The sequence below is a fragment of the Sus scrofa genome, chromosome 16 (genome assembly GCF_054392235.1).
Source record: "Sus scrofa isolate SSC_HxYL_T2T_F1_AM1 chromosome 16, Sscrofa_HxYL_maternal_Yorkshire_Landrace_v2.0, whole genome shotgun sequence".
Taxonomy (NCBI): Eukaryota; Metazoa; Chordata; class Mammalia; order Artiodactyla; family Suidae; genus Sus; species Sus scrofa.
The window spans coordinates 46167609-46194136 of NC_139398.1; the positions used below are offsets into that span (position 1 = coordinate 46167609).

The 26528-nt window shown below is 40.5% G+C and overlaps 2 protein-coding genes across 5 annotated transcripts in view; one reads left to right on the plus strand and one right to left on the minus strand.

Moving 5' to 3' along the window:
• The window catches only part of GZMK (granzyme K), a 113681-nt gene that overhangs the window by 61105 nt on the left and 26048 nt on the right, over positions 1-26528 (plus strand). The window contains exons 3-4 of one of the 2 annotated variants that reach the window (XM_085001528.1): positions 9056-9082; positions 13556-13752. In XM_085001528.1, coding sequence (XP_084857654.1) covers positions 9056-9082; positions 13556-13752 — 224 coding nt within the window. The remainder of the gene's footprint in view (positions 1-9055; positions 9083-13555; positions 13753-26528) is intronic. The other variant, XM_085001527.1, reaches the window with a different exon arrangement.
• On the minus strand, positions 10493-19537 carry ESM1 (endothelial cell specific molecule 1). Of its 3 annotated transcripts, none has more exons than XM_013984770.3 (3): positions 19041-19537; positions 15762-15911; positions 10493-12020 (listed from the first exon to the last, which is right to left on the minus strand). In XM_013984770.3, exons 1-3 carry the CDS (start codon positions 19477-19479, stop codon positions 11920-11922), a joined length of 690 nt encoding a protein of 229 aa, XP_013840224.1. In that variant the 5' UTR covers positions 19480-19537; the 3' UTR covers positions 10493-11919. The 3 variants fall into 3 exon arrangements, with proteins under 3 accessions (XP_013840224.1, XP_013840225.1, XP_084858387.1); XM_085002261.1 differs by lacking the exon at positions 10493-12020 and adding an exon at positions 13713-13845; XM_013984771.3 differs by lacking the exon at positions 15762-15911.

Here is a 26528-nt window from a genome sequence, read left to right on the forward strand (position 1 = left end):
TCACATTTATCTAGAATTTCAGAATTAAAACCCTGACATACCTGAGCAGTCTTGGTGACTGCCACCACCATGCGAGATGGAAAGACGTCAATATACTAATCTCCCTATTAATTAGAGTGTTTCTCTGAAAATGGAACATTGATCTTGATTGAATAGGAACAGCTAACCGTACTCATTCATTCATTTTTCTTTCTTTCTTTCTTTTTCTTTTTTTTTTTTTTTTTGCCTTTTGTCTTTTTAGGGCCGCAACCGCGGCATATGGAGGTTCCCAGGCTAGGGGTCCAGTCGGAGCTGTAGCTGCCAGCTTGTGCCACAGCCACAGCAATGACAGATCCAAGCTGCGTCTGCAACCTACACCACAGCTCATGGCAACACCAGATCCTTAATCCACTGATCGAGGCCAGAGATTGGACCCACAACCTCACGGTTCCTAGTCGGATTCATTTCCACTGCGCCATGACGGGAACTCCATTCATTCTTTTTTATTAAGGCAGAATTGACATATAACACAATGTTAATTTCAGGTGTACAATACAATGATTCAATATTTGTATACACTGACAAATGATCACCACTAGTCTGGTTAACATCCATCACCATACAGAGTCACACATTTTTTTTCTTGTGATGAGAAATTTTACAATCTACTCTCCTAGCACTTTTAAAGTATACACAATATCATTGACTATGGTCATTATGCTGTACATTAATTCCCATGACTCATTTATTGTATAACTGGAAGTTTGTACCTTTTGACCCCCTTCACCCATTTCACCCATCCCTGTCCCCTGCCCCCCTGTGATAACCACCAATCTGTTTTCTGTATCTATGAAGGTTTTTTTTTCTGGTTGTTTTTTAGATTCCATGTGTAAGTGAGCTCATACAATATTTCTCTGTCTGACTTACTTTGCTTAGCATAATGACCTCAAGTTTAATCCGCATTGCCACAAATGGCAAAATTTCTTTCTTTTTATTGAATAATATTCCATTGGGTGGTTTTTTTGTTTGTTTGTTTGTTTGTCTTTTTAGGGCCATACCCTTGGCATATGGAAGTTCCCAGGCTAGGGGTTGAGTCAGAGCTACAGCTGCTGACCTACACCACAGCCACAGAAACGCAGGGTTCAAGCCATGTCTGTGACCTACACCACAGCTCATGGCAGATACTTAACCCACTGAGCAAGGCCAGGGATGGAACCCATGTCCTCATAGATACTAGTCGGGTTCATCACTGCTGAGCCATGACGGGAACTCCATATTTCTTTTCTTTTTTTTTTTTAAGATACAGAATTATTTGGAGTTCCCGTCGTGGCGCAGTGGTTAACGAATCCGACTAGGAACCATGAGGTTGCAGGTTCGATCCCTGCCCTTGCTCAGTGGGTTAAGGATCCGGCGTTGCCGTGAGCTGTGGTGTAGGTTGCAGACGCGGCTCAGATCCTGCATTGCTGTGGCTCTGGCATAGGCTGGCGGCTACAGCTCCGATTGGACCCCTAGCCTGGGAACCTCCATATGCTGCGGGAGCGGCCCAAGAAAATGGCAAAAAGACAAAAAAAAAAAAAAAGATACAGAGTTATTTTATTATGGTTAGGTCTGGATCAAAGGAACAATGGCCTGAGTGGCATGAAGCAGTGGGGGAAGGATTTGGGAGCAAATAGATTTGTGACTATTGTGAACTTTTGATTTACCGCTAAGTACTTTTGGCCAATGGGTTTGGTCCTGGGGACAGCAGGGCACAGACTCCTGGTGACCTTCTAAGTGACAGTCTTTATTGACCTTATCATTTCCCATCCTTGGTATCCCTCACCTTGCAAAGCCAACGCCTCTGCTGTTCCCACTGGTGTCTTGAAGGATTCAAGTGGAGATAATCTGGCCAAAAGGCTTCAGCATTCCCTCCAGTTCTTGTTCATCCATTGACAGTGGGAGGTTTGATATGTGTAGATTTGTGGGGTCCTGCTCTTGTTGCTTTGCCATCTGTGCTTGTACACCACTGACTTTTAGTGCTGTTATAGCTTTCTGTGCTGCTGAAGGACTGTCAAAGTCCACAAAGCCATAGCCTTTGCATTTGTTTGTGGTCTTATCCAGTATGGCCTTAGTGGAGACAGTCTTGCCATATGACTGACACAACTTGACTAGGTCCTGGTCAGTAGTGCCTGGCTGCAGTCCCGGGATGTAGAGATTGATTTTACTCAGCTGGTCATTTACATTGATTGCTCCCATTGCTGCTGTTAGGGGTACTGTTGCTTGGACTGGGTGGTGCCATCTGCTGAGACAATGACACATATGGCTACAGGAGTGAGAGTTCTGAGCCCCACACCAGGTCCCCATGCCTGGGGATCTGGCACAGGGAGAAAGAGCCCCTGGAGCATCTGGCACTGAAGGCCACTGGGGCCTGCATACAGGAGCTACATGGGACTGAGGAAAACGGAGACCCCACTCCTGAAAGGCGCACGCAGGCTTCCATGTGCATGGGGTCCCAGGGCAAAGCAGAGGCTCCACAGGAATCTGGGTCAGGGGAACTCCGTATTTCTTTATCCATTCATTTATTGATGGACAATCAGGTTGTTTCCATGTCCTGGCTATTATAAATAATGCTGTAATGAACATGAGGGTGCAGGCATTTTTTTCAAGTTAGTGTTTTCATTTTCTGCAGATACATGCCCAAGTGGAAGAGCTGGGCCCATTCATTCTTTATTGCCTGATAAATAATTGCACAAAAAAGGAAAATGTTGCCCAGATGTGGTTCTTTACAATGAGCCACAGTGATTAGAGAGTCAAGAGGAACCTTGCATCTGCCCTGGGAAACTCTTCCTCAGCCTCTGACATATGCTCTCTCTCTGGCCTGGACACATCCCTCTAGTCGTTGCCTTTACTTGCTGCCGGTGTCAGAGTCAGTCTTGATATGGTCCTTGCTGGCCCTGCTGCACCTCCACCAGCAAAAAAAGTGTTCTGTCCCTCAGTGATGTAGTCTTGGCTTTTCCTGTTATGTCTGGGTGTCAAGGCCCCCATGCAGGCTCCGAGAAGGAGAAATAGTGCTTTTCAGGGCCTCAGAAGAAAGGGGATGGTCACCATCCTGAGCACATTTCCTAAGAGTAGCAGCAAGGTTTTTAAGAGGTGTTATGTTGACCTAATTGTTGTAAAGAAACGTGAAGGAACGACAGTAGAGGGAGAAGAATGGGAATGCTGATGAAAATATCAGTGATCATTTTTTTTAACCTTTACTTTGACCTACTTGCAGATTTACAGAAAAGCTTCAAGAATATAATAAAGTTTCTGTATACCCTTCATCCAGATTCCTCAAAGGTTAACATTTTATCACACTTACTTTATCAATCCCACTCTCAATATGTATGCGTATTATATGTTTTTCCTGTTTGAGCATAAGTTGCAGCTATTTAGGTAGCTTTGAAAGGAAGAAGTTTTTAAAAATATTCTTCACTATGAAGAACAAAAAGTCATTGATGTTAAATTACTGGGGTTTTTTTAATAAGTTTGACTTAATGCAATTGTGAATCATAATTTTATTTGCTGTCTTTGACAGCAGATAAAGTCATTTAAGGGAAAAAAGAAATCAATGGTCAGACTATGAGACAGGTCAAAGGGTGACTGCTTCCCACCACTGACACCACAGCCTTTACCCCGATGCTAATCCCACCTGAACCCGGTCAGCCTCCGCTTGGTTCGTGGAGAAGCTTCAGTCAACCTACAGAGACACTTGAGTAACACACGCCATGCTTCTCCCAAGAGTGCCATTAACACAAGTGATCTAGAACCCTACATCCTAAAACCCCAGGACCACGGGGTGAGTTTCTTGGTTCCCAAGTCACTCTTTCTTGCCCAAATCTTATTCCTACACCTTATCTTATCCTGTGTTCTTACATAACTGGGTTCATTTTGTTTTGTTTTTACCAAAACAGTTCTGCTCAAATTAATCAATATTTCATTGGCTAGACCAGGCTTTAAATGGCTTTGGCTACATCCAAAACTAAAACCCACTACAAAGGAAGAATGTTGGTCACAACGGAGCTCTTCATGAAAATGTACCACAAAGTCTGAGGGTAATACCCGAAAAAGGAATTTCAAAGAGAATTGGCACTAGAATAGCACCACGACAATTGTACACTTTGTCCCAGAGCAGCAAGAATGTCTATCCGCTCCTGCCATCTGCACCTCCCAAGCTGTCCAACATCCTTCAAACTGACTGGTTCAGCAGGTGTTTTGTTTTTCCACCTTGTCAGGCACCTCATATCCTACCAATAAATTGCACTTTTGTTGAATTTGGCCAAAGTCAGTTGTTTCACTGTGGTGTTTTGTTTTGCTTTGCTTGCCACCAAAGAACCATAACTCCCACACGATTAGATTGTGCTCCTGCATGTTTCAGTTTTGTTTGTCCCATCTCCGCAGTTTCTCTGTAGGGCTCTTTAAAAATGGGGGTCATAACTTTCCATCTCCCTCTGCTTCCATTGACATTGTACAGGATGGATGCTCTTCTAAATACATCATCTCACTGCCCAGAGATTAAAGCGAAGTAGCCCCAAACTAGACTTACTGGACTCTCTTCTTATTTCTTAAACTGGATTTTGCTTCTATATAAAGCTATGGAAAATAGAGTCCATTTTCAAATTCCTCCAGTTTCCATAAGCCATGAAACAATTTCATAAAATGATGTTCAAAAATCTACTCACGTCTGGCCCACGTCTCTCTGTAACTCTGATTCATTGAATAACTAGAAAGTCAACCAGGATCCTGGATTTCCAAGGTTGTTTTCAAACCAAGAACTCTGCTGTTGCCAAGACTAGCAGGGGCTTCTGAACTGGTCAACATTCCTTGAGTTTCCTTTGAGAGGTTAAAAAAAAAAAAAAAAAAAAAAAAAAAAAAAAAAAAAAAAGGCAGCTTTAAAAAAAAAAAGGCAGCTCTCTTATATAAGAAAGAAAGGTATGAACGAGTTAAGGGGAAACTACAAAGGAAGCGGGCCAAGTCCCAAAATAAAAGGCAGGAATAGAAAACTAAAAATAATACACAGGGAAATGTACCACATCTGTAGGGCTCCCTTGCATTCTCCTGAAGCATTGTACCTTTTTTTTTTTTCCAGGAGCATGCTAATAATTGTTTGGAGATTTAAATAGAACACTATTATTTGTTCTTTAAAAATAGTCACTTCTTTTGTAGAATTGTGAGAGAGTTTCAGATGATAGTAAATGAATTTCGTTCGTTGCTATTTACCTTTAGCAGACATTTGCCTGTTCGTTAAGCAGTCAGTTGATTTTCTTCAGTATCTTTATTTATTCATATTTACCAGAACATGTAAAATATTTTAAATATTTTAGTCTTGCTGCAATTAATGGATATCTGAAATATCCAAAAAAGGAGAGTGGCTTATATAAGAACACTTAAATTATCTTCCATTGTACTGCAAAGCTTAGTATATGTAGACACAGGGATAGGATAAAATGGTACATAGAACATGTGGAAATGTCCTTACAACTTTGCACATAAGCCATTATCTACCCTTTACACAAAGGACGCTAGGAACAGCATGGTTAAAGAACACATCTGAAGTCAATAACTAGTAAGTATTGCAGTGAGTTAAATCTAGCCTCTTCTGATGAAAAACTCTAGGGTCTGGTTGTACAACAATAAATATAATAAAACTCATTGAATTAAAAAAAAAACTCTAGGGTCCTTTAGATAATCAAAAGTATTTTTCAAAAAGCCTATGTATCAATAATCATCAATAGACTATGCATTGCTTACTTTCTCAGTTTTCCTTACTTTTGAAATCTTAAATTGGATTTGTATTTAAATTCTGAACATGCCTAGTACACATCCCACAACTAACACAGGTGCCATTCCTCCTGAGTATAAGTTTATTTTCCACCATTCCATCAGTTGTCAGATTATTGTGACAACTCATTTTTCCTTTAAGAGAAATATGTTATGATAAATTTTAAGAAAATGAAATCTCATACTGGGAACTGCCTGTATAGAAGTCATTCACGACGCCTGTTTAATAATCACTTCCAAGTTGTTAATTCCTGTTTTCTCTAGACACAACAAAAACAGGAAATATTTACCAACTTCACAGGTGTCAGGAAATACCTTAGGAACCCTGGTCGCCTGACCACCCACTTAAGCCGATAGCATTTCTGTGCCTAGGTGCAGAGGCATATTGTAATTCAAAATGTGTATCTGTAATCAGAGAGGTTTATCTATAATTTAAGTATTCACTGGCTTTGCTTCTGTTGGGCCAAGGTTTGTTCCACAAGAGAGGTACAATGTGCATCACAGCCTTTCTAGTATTTGCAAGAAAACTATGATTCTCTACATTTGCTTGGTTTGAAACCCTATCTCCATATCTAACAAAGTGCCAGGATGACAAAGCATATCTCAAAACAACTGAAATATAGGGTGATGTTCTTAGTTCACCATGTATGTAATAAACCACTAATTTGTTTTCATGTGTTTAAATTTGCTGCAATTTAAATTTTCAAAAATGGAGATATATTCTTTTTCTCAATTATAAAGCTAACTGCAAAAATTTTAAAAATAGCTAAAAGTGTAAAGGATAAAATAAGCATCACTGTTAATATCTCAATTTGCATCAATTTCTATCTTTTCACAAAAATAAGATTATTCATATGGCATTGCAGCATGTTTTTGTTTTGTTTTGTTTTTACTTAATGTACAGAAGTGCTCTCAAGCAGACTTCACTTTGTAGTCTCACTGAAATTTCCATCCTCTCTGGGTAGCATTTGACATTCGTGGTGTCTACTGAAGGATGCAGGCAGGCAAGTCTCCCTCTGGGATGCACCTGCACGCTTACATTTCCACCAGTTCAAATAAAAACATACCAAGAGCCTGTTACATTTTTCCCCAAACCTGTCTGTGCCAGTTATCGCTGTTACATAATTTTAATATTAAAAGATCAATAAGCTAGAGGCATATGAAGAGGATTGTTGTTTCTATGAAAACTAAGGCGAATGTTTCAGGCAAACCTAATAAACATATCACTCTAAAAAAAACAGCTGCTCTCAAGCTAGAGAGAGGGATTCATGAAAATCTAGAAGGAATCTGCACCCTAATTGCAATTTCAAGACCACGTGTGTCCCACCCATCAGCCACACTGCCCAACCGCATCCCAGCCCTGAATGCACTGTCACTTTCTGCTTTGCAGTGAACCTGTCAATCACTCTGTGCAGTACATCATTTTCAATGTCTAAATCATAATCAGTTTTTGGCTCTACTGTCATTTCTTTAGCCAATATCCTATCAATGACCTTTTCAGATTATTTCCAATTTTTCCATGTGGTAAAAACACTGCAGTGTTAGTTGTAAAAACATTTGTTTTGTTTAACAGCCACACCTGTGGCATATGGAAGTTCCCAGGCTAGGGGTCGAGTCAAAGCTGCAGCTAAGACCTACACCACAGCCATGGCAACACCAGATCTGAGCCACATCTACAACCTATGCCATAGCTTGCAGCAAAGTAGGATCCTTAACCCACTGAGCAAAAGCCCAGGAGAGAACCCACATCCTCACAGACACTATGTTAGGCTCTTAACACACTGAGCCACAAAGAGAACCTGTAAAAATATTTTTGAACACTTAAAATTTCTTTCTCCTTAAAATAAATTCATAAAAGTGGAATTTTTGTGTGAAAGGAGGTATACTTTTAAAGCCCTCGTGTGTGTGTGTGTGTGTGTGTGTGTGTGTGTGTGTGTGTGTGTGCGCGCGCGCGTGCGCGCATATTTTAAAATACGAGGTAGGTAAAGATTTTAATGTTTTCATTTCTAAAATTCAATGGCTAAAATAGGTACAATGATAAGTAGTAGGGTTTTCACTACCAATGTGCGTTTGTGTACACTGGGTACATTTGTGTAATGTATGCTAATATGCTTTGTACAGCACAGTGTAGCTTAAAGTCTCTGATATTTCAACCTTTTCAGCTACTTAAATAGTTAAATATCTTCAAACAAAAAGTTGAATGAACCTAATGTTAAGAAATACTGAAATGGCGTAGGCTGACAGCTATAGCTCTGCTTTGACCCCTCCGCTCAGAACATCCCCATGCGGCAGGTGCAGCCCTAAAATGACAAAATTTTTAAAAAAGAAGAGAAACACCGCAATGCATTCTTTCAAAAGGCCAGCAATGATTGTGTTTGATTACCCTTTAGTTTATCTCCCTTCTAGACAAATCTAGATTTCCCTATGTCGGTGATTCTCAAAGTATAGTCCCAGGACCAGCAGTGGCTACATCACCTTGGTAACTTGTTAAAATGGAAAATCCTTGGGCCTAACCTCAGGCATCCTGAATCAATAACTTGTGTTTTATCAAGGATCCCGATGCATACTAAAATTTGAGAACCATTACTCTGTAATATACACCCTTTTCAAGATAAGCCTTAGTTTAAATGATTAGTGTTAACTGATGGGTAATCAGAAATAATCAATTCACTCTCTAACATCTGCGTATTGTTGATTTATATCCATGCACTCTTTTCTCCTAGGGGGCTCAGGGTAAGGAAAGGAATAGATTGTAGGCTATAAATAAGAGTATTCCCAAATTGCCTCTGGCAGAAATGACAACCCAGTCTGGTTACCAAGGAAATTACTTTATAGTTTTGCCACCACAGGGCTGTCCCCAGTGCCTGGGGGAGACTCACTCTCTCTCTGTTGCCCTGGGCAACCCTATTTGTCATATTCGCTGACTCTAATGTATGCCTCCAGTTTTTTCAATCACCTCATGCCCCAATAGGCAGAATGAGGTAGCCATCAAGGAGACCGCGGGGCTAGGAGATGAAGAAAGTGAGAGGCCATCTACCCCCTCAGTGGCTACAGCTCTGCTGGAGACAGAAGTCCTATCACCTGCTTCATTCATTCATCTCTCCAGCCATCCATTGTTTTTCCCATCCACCCTTCCACCTATTCACTCACCCATCCATCCACTCATTCCAGAGATATTTATTGTATGGAAAAATGTCAGTTCGGTTTCTCTTCAAAATCAAATGAGGGTGGGACTCATTGGTGACCGTGACATAAGGCATTATCTTTTGTTTTTCAGGTATTCCCCAGGATGGCCTATTGGGAGGTAGGAAGAAAATCTCAGAACTTCTATTTCTATTTATTTCTTATCCTTTTAAAATTTCTAATTTGAGTGTTATGTTTTATAATGATCATAATGTACTAATACTATGCTATGTATATACTTTTAAACTGCCTGCTCAAAAAATTGCAATCAAAAAGCATGCAACATCCAGATTTTAGAGACCGCTGCTATGAAGAACAGAGTCAGAAGATGACAGAGCAATTCAGAATAGACAGGTACTAGTTTTGGAAATGAAGAGCACAAAGGGCTCCCAGTAGCGTGAAGCTGGGCAGCTAGAAAACATGCCTGTAACTGGGAGTGAGTCTGTCTTTGTTTGATTTTATTGCCCACGGCCACACAGGCAGTTGCTGCAGAGCTGGAAGCAGAGGCAAGTCCTTCCCTAGTCTAACTCTTGTTCCACTGTCCACATTACCCCAAAGGAGAAACTGGACTGTGTTCCAGGCTTCAGGCCAAGATAGCAGATCTTTGAATAACCCTAATCCCTGAGGGTATATCCTGAAACTTCATTGCATACTAGTGAAAGTAGGGATTTTCAGTGATTTCTGTTTTTAATAATATATTTATATCTTAAATATATTATGTCATTCACATTCTGTTTCTCCCCTTTTTTTTAAAAAAAAAAAGAATTAGTTTAGGAAAACTGGGTGTTTTTCCTAATATAGACATAATTTTTTCAGCATTGTATCAATTCACTTAAAATGTTTTCAAAATTTGCATGAAGGCTGAGTAAACATAATATTTTTCAATATCATACTTCAATCTTCAAAGCTGTATCTTACTCTATTCTTTTTTAGGCACTGAATGGTTTGTCTTTGCCTATATCTTTTAAAGTGCAAAAGTGTAACCACTTTCAAACACCAATTGAGGTGGGGGTTTTTGCCTCTGTAGAATGGGTTAATAATAAGGATCAACTTTTTAGGAAGCTCTAAGGCATTAGTGACCAAAAATGTGAAGCAAAGAAATAAATATTCCTGGAGTTCCCATCATGGCGCAGCAGAAATGAATCCGACTAGGAACCATGATGTTGCGGGTTCGATCCCTGGCCTTGCTCAGTGGGTTAAGGATCCGGCGTTGCCATGAGCTGTGGTGTAGGTTGCAGACGAGGCTCCAGTCTGGCGTGGCTGTGGCTGTGCTGTAGGCCAGCAGCTACAGCTCCAATTGACCCCCTAGCTTGGGAACCTCCTTGTGCCGCAGGTGTGGCCCTAAGAAAAAAAGCAAAAAAAAAAAAAAGGAAAGAAACATTCTGGCCTCATGTTTTGGCAGAATATACTTATCTGTAGCAGAAAATTTAATTGAGAAGCCTGGCCTTTAATATGCATCAAAGAGATCTTGTTTATGAATGAATTGTTTAAATATTTTAATGATTAACGAAGTCATGAATGGACTCAGAGCAGCTGTCTTATTTTTTTATTGATCAATCATAAACTTGTCCTTTTAAAATAAATCCTAACAGCTTATTTAGCTTACATTCAAAGACCCTCCCACACACATATTCACAACTCTGCTGGCAAACTTTGAGAATAAAATATAGGTAAATAGTGAAATTATTCTTAAATAATTCTTCACTCCAAATAAAATACTTCTTCAAATATTTCCTAACAAAATCTAGTACAACAGTCCAGTTTGTGCTAACATCCTTCCAAGTGTACACATAATTCCACTTATCGACCAAGTTTAAAGAAAAAAATACATAAAAATGAACAATATTTTAAAGTTGACATTTCCTGCTGAAACTGACTCTTCTCCAAACCTACTAAAAAGCATTTTATACTTTAAATTTGAAACTCATTTAAGTCACTGCTCTTACTTTTAAATAAATTCCCTCTATTGCTCATATTTTGACCTTTTTTAAATCCATTGTGACTAAATTTTTCTAGGTTTCTCTTATGCTTATTACTGTTAATATTACTATAATTATTAATAATAAATTTACCATGCCTTGGATGTTTCAAAAGCTTATAGACTTATACATTTATTCTAACCATCTTAAACAATATATGTTTATTTTCTCGAAAGGATGATAAATATGGGTGTGGAGGATGACTTGTACTAACAATCGTTTACAAAAATATATAAATATTTACCTTCACACTTCACCCAAGTAGGCAAAATCCTTCCTTGCTCTCTCAGTCTGAGGTGGCACTCTTTACAACCATTTATGGAAGTGCACGTTTGCCCTCTGCCCCAGAACCATCCTTCCGATGCAGTAACCTGGGAACTACATTAGCAGCCCTTTGAAACCTGCCTCAATTCAAGGCTGCTACTCAAACTCCCACAAGCTTCAAACATACCACTTCCTTCAGGGATTGTTTTGTTTTGACTTTTCCCAAAGTGGGGGGGGGGGAAGCACAATTAAATTCTATTGAAGCTACCACACGGAAGACCTAAATATCACATTCTCCCACCCCACCCCACATACTCTTGCTCCTAAGTCTTCCTCCATCCTGTATCGAAACATTAATGTACATTGAGTCAAAAAACTGTAGACTCACTGTGGTCTTCAGATTTGGCTAGCTTTCTCTTTGGCTGATCTCTCTCCAAGTTAGAGTTATCTAAATTGCATTTTTAGTTCTTCATGATTACTATAAACACATATTTAACAAATCTATATGCATTCCAATATTTAACACATCTAAAAGAGTTCAGTCATATGCATTTTTATGGATTATTAGTAGCCTACTTTTTTTTCTGGACCCACCCTGACTCAGACTTGGTCTCCAAAAATTATATGTCCATATGCTATAATACAGACAATTCCTAAAATGTTGGCTGTGTGAATCATCATTAAAAGAGTCTTCTCTCAGAAATCGCACCCAGGATCAGCGTGGATTTAACCACTTCATTCCAGGAGACCGGGCAGCATTCTCCTTCATGAGTTCTTCTCTCACAGCATTGCCATCTCCAGATGCCATGTCATGCTCTAAAATTAGAAGGAATACAAATCATGTCCAAATGTTTAAAACTCCAGGATCAAGCCTGGTTTGGTCTTATTTCTGTATTACAGTGGATTTACAATGAAATCTTTAATAGATTCAAAGAATTTCACGTGCTCTCTACCAATCAGTACCTCCTTGAATTATTCCTCTTCATTCTCTATCACCTGACATTATTCTAAACATGCATTTGTCTTTTTTCCCTGCATTATCTCACTGTACCACTAGAATATCAGCTCCATGAAGATAGGGTCTTTGTTTTGTTCACTGTTACAACAGTGCCTGGAACATAGTAACCACTTAATAAATACTTAAGGAATGAGCAAATGCTGTAAGTATGGATCTCTAAGTAAGATTCGTATATTATCTGATATGGGAGAGGAATTAGCTTATTGATGTGGCTCCAGAATGCAAAGCAGACCGAAGGGCAGAACTTTTATAAAGATATTTCTTGCTCTATGCAAAAGTTTGTAATATTTAGAATTTCTTAAATGAAAATTTCTGCTTCTAAGAGAAATGAGGCGTGTTTGCTTTGGCGGTGTACATCATGAAATGGAATGCTATAAGATTCATCAAACTTTCCAGATCTTGCCATTACCCCCACAAGCAAAAAGGTGCTTATGAATTCCCAGTCTTGGAAAGTTAGAGAGTCCACTTTTGGACAACAACAAATGGAGACAGGAAACCAGGAGGCCCATTTGCCAAGAATGTTGTGACCAGTGGGTGGAAAGTTAGGGAAGACAACCTCATGCAATAACTGTATGAAAGGCACCTCCAAAGTCTCTGTGCAGAGGAACCTTGGTGCCATTTACAAAGGTTTGTGTGGAGGTGATGTGAAGCCTGAGGCAGGATGGAGGCCCCAAGCCCCCTCCTGTAAACAGTAGTGCTTGAAGCCCTGGAAGTCCCATGTGGACGCTGCACAACTGAACAGAAGGCCGACTGCCAGGCAGTTTTGCATGGAGTCTTCAGGATATTTTGAGCTCCATCCTCAACCTGACTATGGTTTACCAAGATTACACTAATAGTCATCCTTAGTTGCTCCTTTAGCTCAAGAAAGGAAGCACCTTAGGCCAGAAAATGCTTTTTCCATACATTTCTAATAAGAATCTTGATACCTAATTTGGGTACAAAAAATTTTTTTGTGTAACCTTTAGTGTAAACTTTCGTCCAGCAAAATACAGTTGTCCCTTGAACAACGCTAGTGTTTAGGTGTGCCTAGCCCACCCCATCCCCCACACAGTTGAAAATCCACCTATTGCTATGTCTGCCCCCAACACAAAGGAATTGGTAAATGACTCACTCAAGGTCTGGAAGCCGAAACAGTTTGGACAGAATCAGGACTCAAATCCTAGTTCTTTTGACCCCATGGATTGAGCTTTCTAAACTAAAACAAACTTTTCCCTAGCACTTAAACATCTGTAATATAGGTACTCTATTTATTGGGGGGAAAAGTGCATATTAGTTCAAATTCATGTTCAAGGGTCAACAGTATCTATTTCAAGGCATTTATATGGTGGGGAAGATTTTTACAGACTCTGCAAGCAAATAAGAGAGGGTAACAGGCCCGAGGGAAAGAGACTGCACCAGTGGTCCAGTGGAAAAGAGGAAGGATGCTACTGTGTGTGCAGCAGGAAGGCTGGAGGTGAGACAACAAGAGTTCCATCATTGAGGATTATTCCAGAGAAGCTCAGGAGGCCCCCAGACATACATCCCAAACAGGTATTCAGTCCTCTCTTGGTGGGGAAGGTTTAGGTGCAATCTTAAACAAGTGAAGAGGAATTCAAAAGTTGTTCCTTCAATGTTCTTTTTAGCCTATTGTTTTAAGAAAGCAAAATAAGACAAAAGAAGTTTCAAGTGTTTGAGCTGGCTAGCTGTGCTGAGACACAATAGGTTACAAACCTGTACTAAAAGCAATCAAACCATTCAAAAACTGTCTCTTCTCAGAGAATAGCTGTTGGTTGCTAGAGGCTGAGGAACGGAGGTAACTCTTTAGTGGGTACTGGTTTTATTTCGGGCTGATGAAAGTGTTCCGGAACTAGACAGAGGTGGTGGTTACGCAACACTGTAAATGTCCTAAATGCCACTGAATTGTTAATTGTCAATGGTTAATTTTACGTTAGGTGAATTTCACCTCAATAAAAAAATGTTTTGGGATATAAACTTAGTTTTCTCCTGTCTTGCATTTGAAGGGCTATACAGAAAAGTCATAAGTATTTAAAACGTCAATACTGATCTCTATTTTCAGATCAAATATTCACAAAAATATTCACCTAATAGGTTAAGGAAAGGTTTTCACTTAAATTAATTTTTTTTTCTTTTTTCTCTTTTTAGGGCCGCAGCCGCAGCATATGGATGTTCCCAGGCTAGGGGTCTAATTGGTGCTATAGCTACCGGCCTACACCACAGCCACAGCAACGCCAGATCCGAGCCTCGTCTGTGACCTACACCACAGCTCACAGCAACACTGGATCCTTAACCCACTGAGCGAAGCCAGGGATTGAACCAGCAACCTCATGGTTCTTAGTCAAATTTGTTTCTGCTGCGCCACAACAGGAACACCTAAATTAATGTTTAAGGGCATAGCCACACTGAAAAATAATAATTCACTTGAAAACAAAGTATTTCCCCTTTATCTTGATGGGCTAAACTGAACCCATGTGTAAGGAGGTGAAGCTGGCAAATAAGCACATTTGTCAAAGGAGGGAAAGTATATCATTTGTTGATAGGAGCAGTTGTTGTGGCTACATGTTGATTTAAAGGAGCTACTTTCAGTTTAATAAAGTTTTATTGTACTAACCATTTATTCAGCAAGATAACCAGTGTGCACAGCATCATCTTACAGCCTGTTTTTTGTTTGTTTGTTTTGGTCTTTTTTAGGGCTGCACCGTGGCATATGGAGTTTCCCAGGCGGAGTTTCCCAGGCTAGGGGTCAAATTGAAACTGTAGCTGATGGCCGACACCACAGCCACAGCAATGCCAGATCTGAGCTGCATCTGCCATCTACACCACAGTTCATGGCAGCGCCAGATCCTTAACCCAGTGAACGCGGCCAGGGATGTAACCTGCACTCTCATGGATACTAGTCGGGCTTGTTAACCACTGAGCTATGATGGTAACTCCACAGCCTGTATTTCTCACATTCTAACAACCTATGTAAGACGTACGTAAGAACTAACAAGTAGCATTACGAGTATTGCTACACTTTCATTCAAAGGCTTAAAGATAATTCCCAAATTTTCATCACCGATACTTTTTTCTCTCCCAAATCCACGAAAAGACATGCTTGGAATTATTCCATTTAAATACTTCCATTTGGTTAAAAAAAAGAAATGTTTTATACTTTCTGCACCCAGTAAATTCCTCAGAGTATTCTATCTATGTGAAGTCGGGAGAGAAGCAGCTTTGTCTAGTACGTGTGTAAAACAGATCACTGAAGAATTTAAAGAACTTTGTATATCTTGGTTATTTTTTATTACAGGTTTCTGGCAATCAATCATATTTATCCCCCATATAAACTGGGTAAACTTTAGGAAAAATTATATAATTCTCAAAATTATTAATGAGGTTTCTTTGAAAAACAGCAACCAAATTCAACAACCACCCACCTTTCCTTTAAGTAAAAGAAACAAAATCATTTAAACCAACATCTTAGTCTACTCCATATTTTTTGTTATTCAAATGAAAAATGAAGCTGTTGTTGCAGTGTTTCTACGGGAATCACTTCTTACCTGTGTGAGAAACAAACCTCCGGTTGGCAGCCTTGGCTACTGAGTATTGGAAGGGAAACTTCAGACATTTGCCAGTCACCCTGTCACATATGCCCGACTGACAGCTGCAAGTCTGCTTGCATTCCATCCCGAAGGTGCCGTAGGGACAGTCTGAGGACAAAGGGAAGGTTGAGAGAAGGAGCTGCTCTGTATGCATCCGGGTCCATCTCCCAGCCCCTCTGTGCCCAGCCATGGGGGCTGAAAAGACCTCATGAGTCTTGACTGACAGATAAAACCTAGTTCTCAAAAAGCCCCAGGTTTTGAAAATGGAAACTTTAAGTCATCAATGTGACATCAGACACAGGAGAGCAGATAATGGATGCCTCAGTTGTAGTGTCTTGCTGTGAAGTTTAACTGAAGACATACACTAACCAATATCCTTGAACCAGTTTTAATTCTATCTACTTTCTACTTAAGGTCTCACAGGCTACCTCTGACAGCTCAGTGAGGCAGACACTTGAACAGGCATGTGCACAGGCTCCTCACAGAGTTTAAATGATATGAAGAGTTCCCTTGTGGCACAGCAGGTTAAGGATCTGGCATTGACACTGCAGTAGCTCGAGTTGCTGCTACGGCAGAGGTTCGATATCTAGCCCAGGAACTTCCCTGTGCCATGGGTGTGGCCAAAAAAAAAAAAAAAAAAAAAAAAAGATATGATCCTGTTGTTGAATCCCCTGCATTCACAGACAATTTACTGTTCTAAATGTCTAGAAAAGCTGCTTAAACTAACCAGGGGCTAAGAGGGCTGTCGTCCCAGCTCTTCGTGAAGTGACCAATCCTCAATCTGCTCTAACTTCCTTATCTACCAAAATGGCAGTACAAATTTGCCTAACTTCTCCAGATGTAAAGAGGATTCACTAATGAAACCCTCTGCAGAGCTAAGATGTAATGCGCTAAATGACAAGAAACCTAAGAATTTATTTGTATAATCTACCAAAAAAAGAGAAAAACTCATTTATTAAGCATGCATGGTTTTCATGATGTAAAGAGCATCTCAATAGGCTAGTCAGTCTTAAACAGCAGAGCAGAATAGATGCAGAATATTTAGTCTCCTGGCATGAGAACATCCTCATAAATGTACAATCACATATGAGTGAAGAAATAAGTTGTAAGGCATCTAAGCCTTTAGCAATCTAATATCCCACAGAATGATCAAGACAGATATTAATGAAATATACTTTTAAAAGAGATTTAGGACTGCTCCACTCTGCATCCTTCAGATTAAAAAAGCACCTGGTTTTAAACACTGGTCTCTCTGCTGGGAAAAGTAGTCCTCAAAAGGGATCTTGAAACAGCTTCTGGCAGAAAAGCACACAGAATTGGGATCTGACTGTGTCTCCAGTAACACTGAAAACTAAAACTTCAGCCAAATTTCTCATTTATGCTCCTATTGTATCCTCCAAAGTCTGAATAGTACTGGGCAGATAGTAGGTATTTAATAAATACCTGTGGGCTGGCTGATTGTTATCCGGGCAATGCAATGCCAAACATCTGAATATTTAGAAAACATCCGGATATGCAGCTAAGTATACAGTTTTCATGGGAGTGTTCTATAAAAAAAATGAAGAGTTTGTCTATAGCAAAATATAATGTCTCTATCCAGCTGCTGAGGTTCACACAAGCTCATTATTTCCAATGGAGAGAAAAATGTTCAAACCAGACTCAGTTGCAATCTGAAGGATGTCCAAGAGCTACCCTAAATAGCTTTTAAAAGTATATCTTACTAACAGCTACCTCAGTCATTCAGTAAATCCTGGAGTGCTAAAGACTCCAGATGCCTTACAGCTTGTTTCTTTCCACACATGCAATTGGACATTTACGATCACATATACACAGCCAGTTTTTATGCCAAGAGAAAAAGCAATCCACGGCATCTACTTGTTATATTATAAGTATGATTGTGTTAACCACTTCCTCCCTAATTTCCTTATGTGAAGTACTCTTTTCTTGGCTGATAAGCCCTATAATTTACAGAAAATATAGATTCTTCTCAGCTGAAAGAAATGCATGTGAATAGCCACCAGAGACAAGGCTTCCTCAATATTCTACTTTGTATTAGTCATAAACAAAAAATAAACTAAGCAAAATATAAAATTAACCTAATAGTGCAAGCATTTATTTCTTAATTAGTATGTAGTTAAATTAGTAATTTATTCCCTATTTAGTATGTTTTGTGGCTTAAAAGATAACTTATAAAATAGTTTTCTAAAAGAATTACTGAGATTAGCTCAATGCTGGATGATTGTCATTCATAAAAGTTTAAAATTGTATTAAACACATAAATAAGAATCATTTGGAAATTTCCCAGTCCCTTTAATTTCAATATCATCTTTACATCATAAAACTGATGAATGGGACTTTAACATATATGTTGCATAGTAAGAATAGCTCTCAATGATGAGATCATGAGGTAGCCACATAGAGAATTTTTAAATTACCTTTCTTTAGTTTCTAAACATGTTCAACATTTTAAACTATAGTCACTAAGTTTGAAATAAATTCTACAAATGTTTAACTACATTATTGAGCTATAATTTCAATCTAATAAAGTTTTTCTTTAAGTCTGTAAGACTGCTAACCTCTTTCTTTACAGATTTCCAATTTTTATTTTTCTTTACTGTTATTTTCCTAGATGACCAAAACCTTTTATAAAGTGGCATGGGGTTAGTTTTAGACTTCAGGGAATCCTCTTCCAAGAATGTGAGTGGTTTTGCTAGATGACTTAAGCCACTCTATTTCATAAAGTGCATTAGTGCTGATCAGAAATATCTGATCTTGAGAGGTGCCCTCCATCCTGTGGACCCTTTTAAGATCAAAGAATCACTAAATCCCAGCGCTAGCCGCCACTCCGAGAGGTTATCCATTGCAGACCTCCGTAATCACTGCCTGCAGAAGAGAGAACCCCTAAACCAGCCATAATAGATTATCTGTCAAGTTTTTAAAGTTTTCCAGAAAGGGAGGCAATACAATCTTCCATTGCAACTTTAAAATAAAAATCTCCTAGACATAAAGAGTGCAATGCTGTATTTCCTTCTGGGCTTGCCTGCACACTGGGTTCAGTTGCAATTTGCAGAGTTATCCCTCTCTCTCCCTATGACTGACTGCACCTGTGTGGGACCTGGTCCCTAACCTTCTGCATTTTTCCCCTTTGCATTAGGAGGAAAACCTCCTTACCTCCCACGCTGGCTAAAAACCCTCAGTGTGCCCTGGGCAGGGGAGAGGCAAGGGGTCACTCTTTACCTTTGCAGATACCAAATTCGTCACCAAAATCATCCTCCTCACTGTAAAACTGACACCTCAGCCCGGGGCCACACTTCACGCCATCCATGCCTGAGACTGTGCGGTAACAAGTTTCTCCCAGCCCCGCGGCGCACACCCGGCAGCAGCCACAGTCATCCAGCACTGTCCTCTTACAGCGCAGGCTGCTTTTGCACTCGTTAGTGTCACAACGCTCGGGGCAATCCACCGCGTACTTGGTGCTCCAGGCCGCTGCCAGGTGCGCGGGGACCAGGAGCGTGGCCAGCAGCAAGAGGCTCTTCATGTTTCCCGCGGCTCCGGGCTCCGCTTCCCGCGCCGGGGTCTTCTCAGGCGGGAAGCAGCCGTCCAAAGTGGCAGCTGAGCCTCTGCCTACACGTTTAAGAGTTTTATACACTGGGTTGCCCGCATGCTTCCCCGTCATCAATTTCCTCAGCCCAGCAGCAGCGCTGTCCTCCTGCCAGGCTCTCTTGTTTTAGTTTATGAAATCCAGGATGAAGGCTGGATTAACACGCTGCTGCCATCCAGGAATTGAAAAGCCCCGAGCTGATGTCATCTGTTATGTTTAGATGGTTGTTTTGCATGAGGACTAAAAAACGCACTCACATCCGTCTCAAGGGCTCAAGGACGTCTGTGAGGGCGGAATAAAAGAAGGTTGCATACCCTCCTCCAGGACAGGAATTGTTCTGACACCGACACATCGGTCGGGGTGTAGCTTTGTCTCAGAGCCTCTGCAGTCAGGAGGAAGATTATATCGACATGAATCATCAAGACCGAAGGAGCTCCTTTTAAAAAAATAAATAAACATTTGGTATTTCCCCTCAGTAAATAGCTATGAGATCACTGGAAGAAGAAAGAGAGTGTGTCTTTTCAATACTTAGAAGAAAGAAAATATTTTGAAAGGGGTCATTTTAAAGACCCTCTCTTCCTTCCTCCCACTCCTCTTCAAATGTTATTTCTAAAACAATTCGTATGACATATATCTAAGTTTATCGTGGATGTTGCCGTGTTTCTAGTAAGATGTGGAACTGCCACTGAGAATTTCCTTTAAAATCAATACCAAAAAAATCACAAAAGAGCTAAGATGCTGCTGGCACTGTCTCTGGCTTACTCACTTCTGGAAAAACTTATCAATTGGACTTCTCCTGACCCAGAACTCACTGGGGAGAAGGCTCTTCCATCACCGGGTCTGCTTGTCCAATGATTGAGCCCATTCAGAGCCCTTCCCCTCAGCTCCCCACACTGACCAGAACCCTCACTTAAAACTGCCATACAAGGCACCTATCCCAAGGACACAAAGGAGCCAGCAGGAAAATTGGAATGTGGCCCAGAGAGGCAGGTCACAGGAAAGGGAAAACATTACCCCAGGGAACAAAGTCTTCATGCTATGGTGGGTTACAGGGCCTGGGTCCCACTGCAGAAGAAAGAGCAGTCCTCTTCAAATATTCACTGGAACAAGGTTTGTGGGGCAGAGAGAGCAAGCTGAAAGAGGAGAGGAGGGAGTTCCTACACCAGCTGCACGTTGGATTCCAAGCCCCACCCACCTGTCAAAAGAGACATAATTCCACTGTCATCTAGTAAATATACAACCAGTGGAGTTAATAAGTTTTTGTGTGTGTGTGTGTCTTTTTAGGGCTGCACCTACAGCATGTGGAAGTTCCCAGGCTAGGGGTCAAATCGGTGCTATAGCTGCTGGCCTATGCCACAGCCACAGCCACAGCAATGCCAGATCCAAGCCACATCTGCAACCTACACCACAGTAATGCTGGACTGAGCAAGGTCAGGGATGGAATCTGAGCCCTCATAGATACTAGTCAGATTCATTACCAACACACTAAGCCACAACAGAACTCTGAGGAGTTAACTCTTGGTCGATCACAAGTTAGCTATGGGCAAGCCACAGGACTTCTCTCAGCCTCAGCCTCCTTTTTTTTTTTTTTTTTTTTTTTTTTTTTGGGAATTGACAGTTTTCAAGGCAATCTCTTGTCCCCTCTAGAAGATGAGGCTGAGGCCATTGGATGTCACTTGATGATGATCAGCCTTCGAAAGTACAATTTTAGGAGGATGGTGGGAACAGAATCCAGACTGCAGGCCATTAAGGTGGTGGGAAATGAAGGCAAGAGTCTTAACTTCCAAATTACCAACAATCCAATTTTAAATATTCTATCTTCATTCCCCCAGAAGGAAACACATACTTAGAAAATGGCATAATCTGAATAATTGTTTTCAATGGTGGGTAATATCCATTGAGTATGTACCAAGCACTGTTCTGAAGCATTTTATATATAGTAACTCACTTGTTCCTCACCACAGCCTTATGAAGTAGGTACTATTCTCATGCCCATTTTATGAATAAGGAGACTGAATCAGAAAGAGGTTGAGTCATTTGCCCAAGATCCCCATAATGTAAGAGGTTGAACTTGAACCTTGTCAGTCTAATCATTAAAGCCACACACTCTATTGCCTATTACAACATAATCATGCTTCCATGGCCAATGGTTTTGATGACTGAATTCACAATATAGGCTGAGCCTGGGAAAGCTTTCTTATTCAAATTTTGATGAACCCCACTTTCTGAGGAGAGTGGTTAATTGGAATCTTAGTTAATAATAACACCTTATTATTATAGAAAGATTATGATGTGCCAGACACCATGCAAGGCACTTTATATGGGTTACCATATTTAATTTTCAAAACAACCTCAAGAGCTAGGTACTATTCTTACTCCCATGTTAGAGATGAGAAAACCTGGGGCCTAGAGAGATTAAGTAATTTGTCCCAGGTCACGCAGTAAATGATAAAACCAGCACTCCAACCCTAAGACAGACTATCTCCAGAGACTAGAATAAAGATTATAAAACCAAATGCTTGCAGGTGCCCCCAAGGTGACCCCAGTGAGTGAGGTGGTAAGCTGCACCAGCTGTCATGCAATGGGAGGGAGGGGGATTTGTCCACTTGAGAGTGCACGCCTCCACTAAGGGAAGCAGCTACTCTTTATGGCCGGCTACTGCTGCCATGCAGGAACAGGATTCCATTGTGCCCAATCTTCTAATTTATTTTAAAGAGAAGAGAATTTTTTTTTGACCACACCAGAAGTTGGGTTCTGCATCCGCATCCGCATGCAGAAGTTCCCAGGCCAGGGACTGAACCCAAACCACAGCAGTGACCACACTGGATCCCTAACCTGCTGAGCCACCAAGGAACTCCCTAAAGCCCAGACTTTTTAATGCAATTCCCTAATTTTTAAATGTTGGCCAGTATATTATTCAAATTAGAAAATATTATATTGCCTTCATTTCCTATGAACTGGATCCAGTCTGCACACTAGTTTGGTCTCGCTATAAACTTTGGATTCTGTCAGAGCTAGATCCAAATCTTTGCTGTCACTTACTCCCTAAGGGAACTTAGTTTAATGTCTCTAAGACTTCATTTCCTCATTTTGTACAATGAGGCTAATTATACCTTCTTAATAGGATTATTGCTAAGACTGATAAGGGATGGGAAGTGTCAATCAGTTAATATGCATTCAATAAATGATGGCTATTTTTCATTTTAAATTCAATTCTAGTCATCATAGAATTGGCAGTGAATACAGAAAAGAAATAAGGTAAAAACCTGCTTTTTATAGAAATTATAAGGAAGCAACAATGAACGTCTTTGAATGTTAAAATCACAAGTGTGGGGAGGAAGAAGGAAAGAGGAGCTCATGGGCAACCACCTACATTGCTAAAAATTGGTAATACCTTCAGTAGATGACAATGACACAGAGAGAAGGTATCAGTTGAGAATACCAAATCCTCAGTAGTAGTAAATCAAAACACAATACTCAGAAGAGTGAAGGAAATATGCTCAACAGAGCTCCTAAGTGGTGGAACTATCCCAATACATAGTACCTAACAGCTCATTTTTGGAGATCCTTCAATTCCTTCCAAGACCCAACAAAAACTGTTCATCCCAGCACAGTCCCTGAGGGATTTATGTCTCACTGTATTTCTGTCTTTCCCGTCCTTGAGCTCAGATCAACCAATCTTATGAGGAAAGCTAGCAGTGACCACAGAGTTAGGAAATCAGAGCATGAGTAAACAAGGAGCCAGGTTTAATCTGAAAAAAAAAAAAAATAAATGAGGAAAAGGCAAAGGGGTTGATGATGAGGGCATGAGGTCCATGTTGGTGGGCTTGCTTTGCTGGGACTGGCAAATCTCTAATCTTGTTCTGTGTATCACTTGTCAGTTAGGCCAAGGGGAATCACATAAGCTTTCACAACTCTGAAAACACAAGTTCAATCTATAGTGGGACCATCTTGGAATCTAAAGGACTGTATGGGGGCCAGAGACACAATAAAAACCACATAACTATTCAACCCAGTATACTTTATGCATTTAAAATACCATTGTGACTTTTTACCTTAAATAAGCCTGGTAATGGACACTGGTATTTTGTGCTTGCTTTTGTATGCTGTAATTGCTCGTAACCAAATGGTAGGCATCTTTTCTGGATGAGTAAAGTGAGAAAGGCTCTGAGAAGTTTCCAAACCCTCATGGTCAATGCAAATTGTACCATGCTTATTGTGCCTTCCTCACAGACTCCTTTACCGGATAGGTTTGATTTAAACTGAATTACAAAATGCAAAGACTTCCAAGGGGCAAGTAGAGAAATTTAGGTGTCTGAGACTGTTGTCTGTTTAGTTCTTGTTTTTGTTTTCAGTACCAAATCTTCCGGCTTTGGCACCAGCTAACTGTAATTTTGTTAGCATATAATAAGAGCTGAATACTTTATAAATATGTAAACAATCAGCTGTTTCCCAGAGCTATTTTCAGAGAGTAGTAAGTTAAAACGGGCATCAATGTATTCCCTGGGGAAGCGAAGTGAGGTGCAGGTTCTTGGATGGGTTGGAGTGAGGTAGAGGTTTCAGGAATGCAGAAGCAGCTGAGGACAGAATGGAGTCTGAGCAAGGACACTGGTCCCATCATGTCAGCTCCTGCATGACCTCTTAGCCTCTTGGCCGTCTAGCTTTGGCTCTGGCAGCACCACATCCACCCTGAGAAGAAGTCTGTGGAGCTCCTTATGGCCGAGAGACCCTGATGAAACATATCTGCCAAACTTTTAATGCAGTCACAGGTCGGCTGACACAGGCCCTGGGAACAGCTTGCAGGAGTTCCAGAAACAGCTCTGCCACTACCAAACTACATGATCTTAGGCAAGTCACCTCAGATACCTCAGCTCTTCTCTCTACCTCAATAATGAGTTGGGAAGACCAAAAGGGGCATCATGACTCTGACTATGAAGAGTCTAAATTTCTAAAGGTTTGCTTCATTCTTTAAAAATGACCTATGTCTTGGAGAAAATATTTTCCCCCAAATATCTCTTCAGTTCTCTAAGTTTTAATTCTTAAAAAAGGCAATTTCAATAGTAAAGAGGGATATGAGGTTACAGGCAATTTTCAAAAACTACAACTGCTCAGAAGAGTAAAGAGAAGTGCACTTTTAAAATTTGGCTTCTTGCCTGCAGAGGGTGCTCTAATTTGTCTTAATGAGCATGTCAGGGCTAGGTAGGTGGGGGACAAGAATGGAGGCTCAGGGCAAACAGCTCTGCAAGAACAGTGTGTGGGGGGCAGCTTGAGAAGATAAGGGAAGGACACCCAGGGCATCTATGACAAACCTCGACCCCAAACCTCTGGACACCCCTCAAATAACTTTAACACCACATCCATAGTTGATTCCCCTGAGGAAGCAGTCACAGAATCAGGCTGTTTTTCTAATCCTGGCTAAATCCAGAAACTTCTACTGTTGGTTCACACTGGCAGGCATTCTTTTAGAGTGAGAAAGTCTAGACCTGGGGATCTGTGAGGAGCAGCTACCCACATCTCCTCTTTGCCCCCAATCCTGGCAGGTACTAATGTGAGGGGTCAGGCAAGTTTTGCTAACACCTAGCTCTTTCTCAAATCAGGGTTTCAAGTCCATGAACCCATCTGCAATATGCCATACAGTATCCTTCTTCCTCCAAATATGAACCACATCCATAAACACCAAGCAATGCCCGGAAACCAATGGGACATAGTGTGAATACTGGAAGTAGCTCTGAATTTAGAACCAGGAGAACTGAGTTTGAGTCCAGCTCAACTATCAGTTTTGGTGCAAGACACCAACCAGCCTTCAGGAGGAACATGATATCATTTTCTTTCAGCAAAATATAAGGGATAGAAACACTGCCGTCTCTTTCTTAAAGAGATGTTGTGGAGTTCCTGTTATGGCTCAGCAGAAACAAACCCAACTAGTATCTGTGAGGATGCAGGTTCGATCCCTGGCCTCACTCAGTGGGTTAAGGATACAGCATTACCATGAGCTGTGGTGTAAGTCACAGATGTGGCTCGGATCCCAAGTTGCCATGGCTGTGGCATAGGCAGGCAATTGCAGCTCCCATTCTAACCCCCTAGCCTGGGAACTTCCATATGATGCAGGTGAGCCCCTAAAATTTAAAAAAAAAAAAAGAAAGAGAGAGGTTTTGCAAAGATCAAGATATTTAGATATGAAAACATACTGTCAATTCTAAGTTATCCTACAGGTATGAAACATACTTATTTATTCTAAAAACACATTATAGACCACAAAAGAAAATAAGCCTAGGGCTGTTTATCTCCAGCCTCCCCATTCCTTCATTCCTCTCATCTTCTTTGAGGTGGTGCAATTTCTCATTCACTTCATCCACAGAAATGATGTCTGAACATCCACATTCTGGCTTAGAAAGATGCCAGCCCCTCTCCTTGCAGCCTTGCTTCATCCGGAGTGGGATGACTAAACAGCCCACAGACTGCTAGTGTAAGCCAAAAGAGTTTTTTTTTAATTACTAGTTTCCTAAATGACTAAAGAATTAACTTAGGCATTTAAGTCATTTGGACATTAGAACTATCTGACATAAGAGAACATAGGTTTAAAAAGTCATGTTAGAAGTTATTGCTAAGACACTTGGAATTTTCACTAGGAATTTTGGAAAGACTAGGATTCCTGATTAATACAAGAATCATAGGAAATGATTCTGCTATTTTGCTTCTCTAATAACATGGCACTTCCTTTGCCTAACCTTAAACTGACCTCTTTTATAATGTAATAAAATATTAATCAGGACCACCCTCACCAGACTCATCAGAGTTTGTCTAGTGACGAAGAGCCTCAGCCTTTACATGACATGTGGGTTGAATAAATGATTGAATGTTTTAAAACAAATTAAAGGTAAGCACCAGAAGAGGAGAAACAAGAAGCATAACTTCCAAGCCTCTTATTAGATTTTTTTTAAGGAACTGGCAATCTCAGACTCATTCTCTAGTCTGGTGTTGAAATATCTTGGCTCCCTTCTTCCTGGGATGTTCTCCATGAAAGCCCACATTGTGACCTTCTTTTTTTTTTTTTTAAGTGTCTTGCTTTCTCTTGGCTGCCATGGGGTTCATGAAGTTTCCAAGCCTATAATCTGAGAGCATAA

Bases quoted from the DNA above. Each gene is read 5' to 3' on its own strand.
- ESM1 (XM_013984770.3), bottom strand. From the start codon at position 19,479: ATGACGGGGAAGCATGCGGGCAACCCAGTGTATAAAACTCTTAAACGT. The intron at 15,912-19,040 runs GTAAAGAGTGAC...CTTTGTCCTCAG, and splicing joins CGAATTTGGTATCTGCAAAG to ACTGTCCCTACGGCACCTTC. The intron at 12,021-15,761 runs GTAAGAAGTGAT...TTCTAATTTTAG, and splicing joins GAGGTTTGTTTCTCACACAG to AGCATGACATGGCATCTGGA.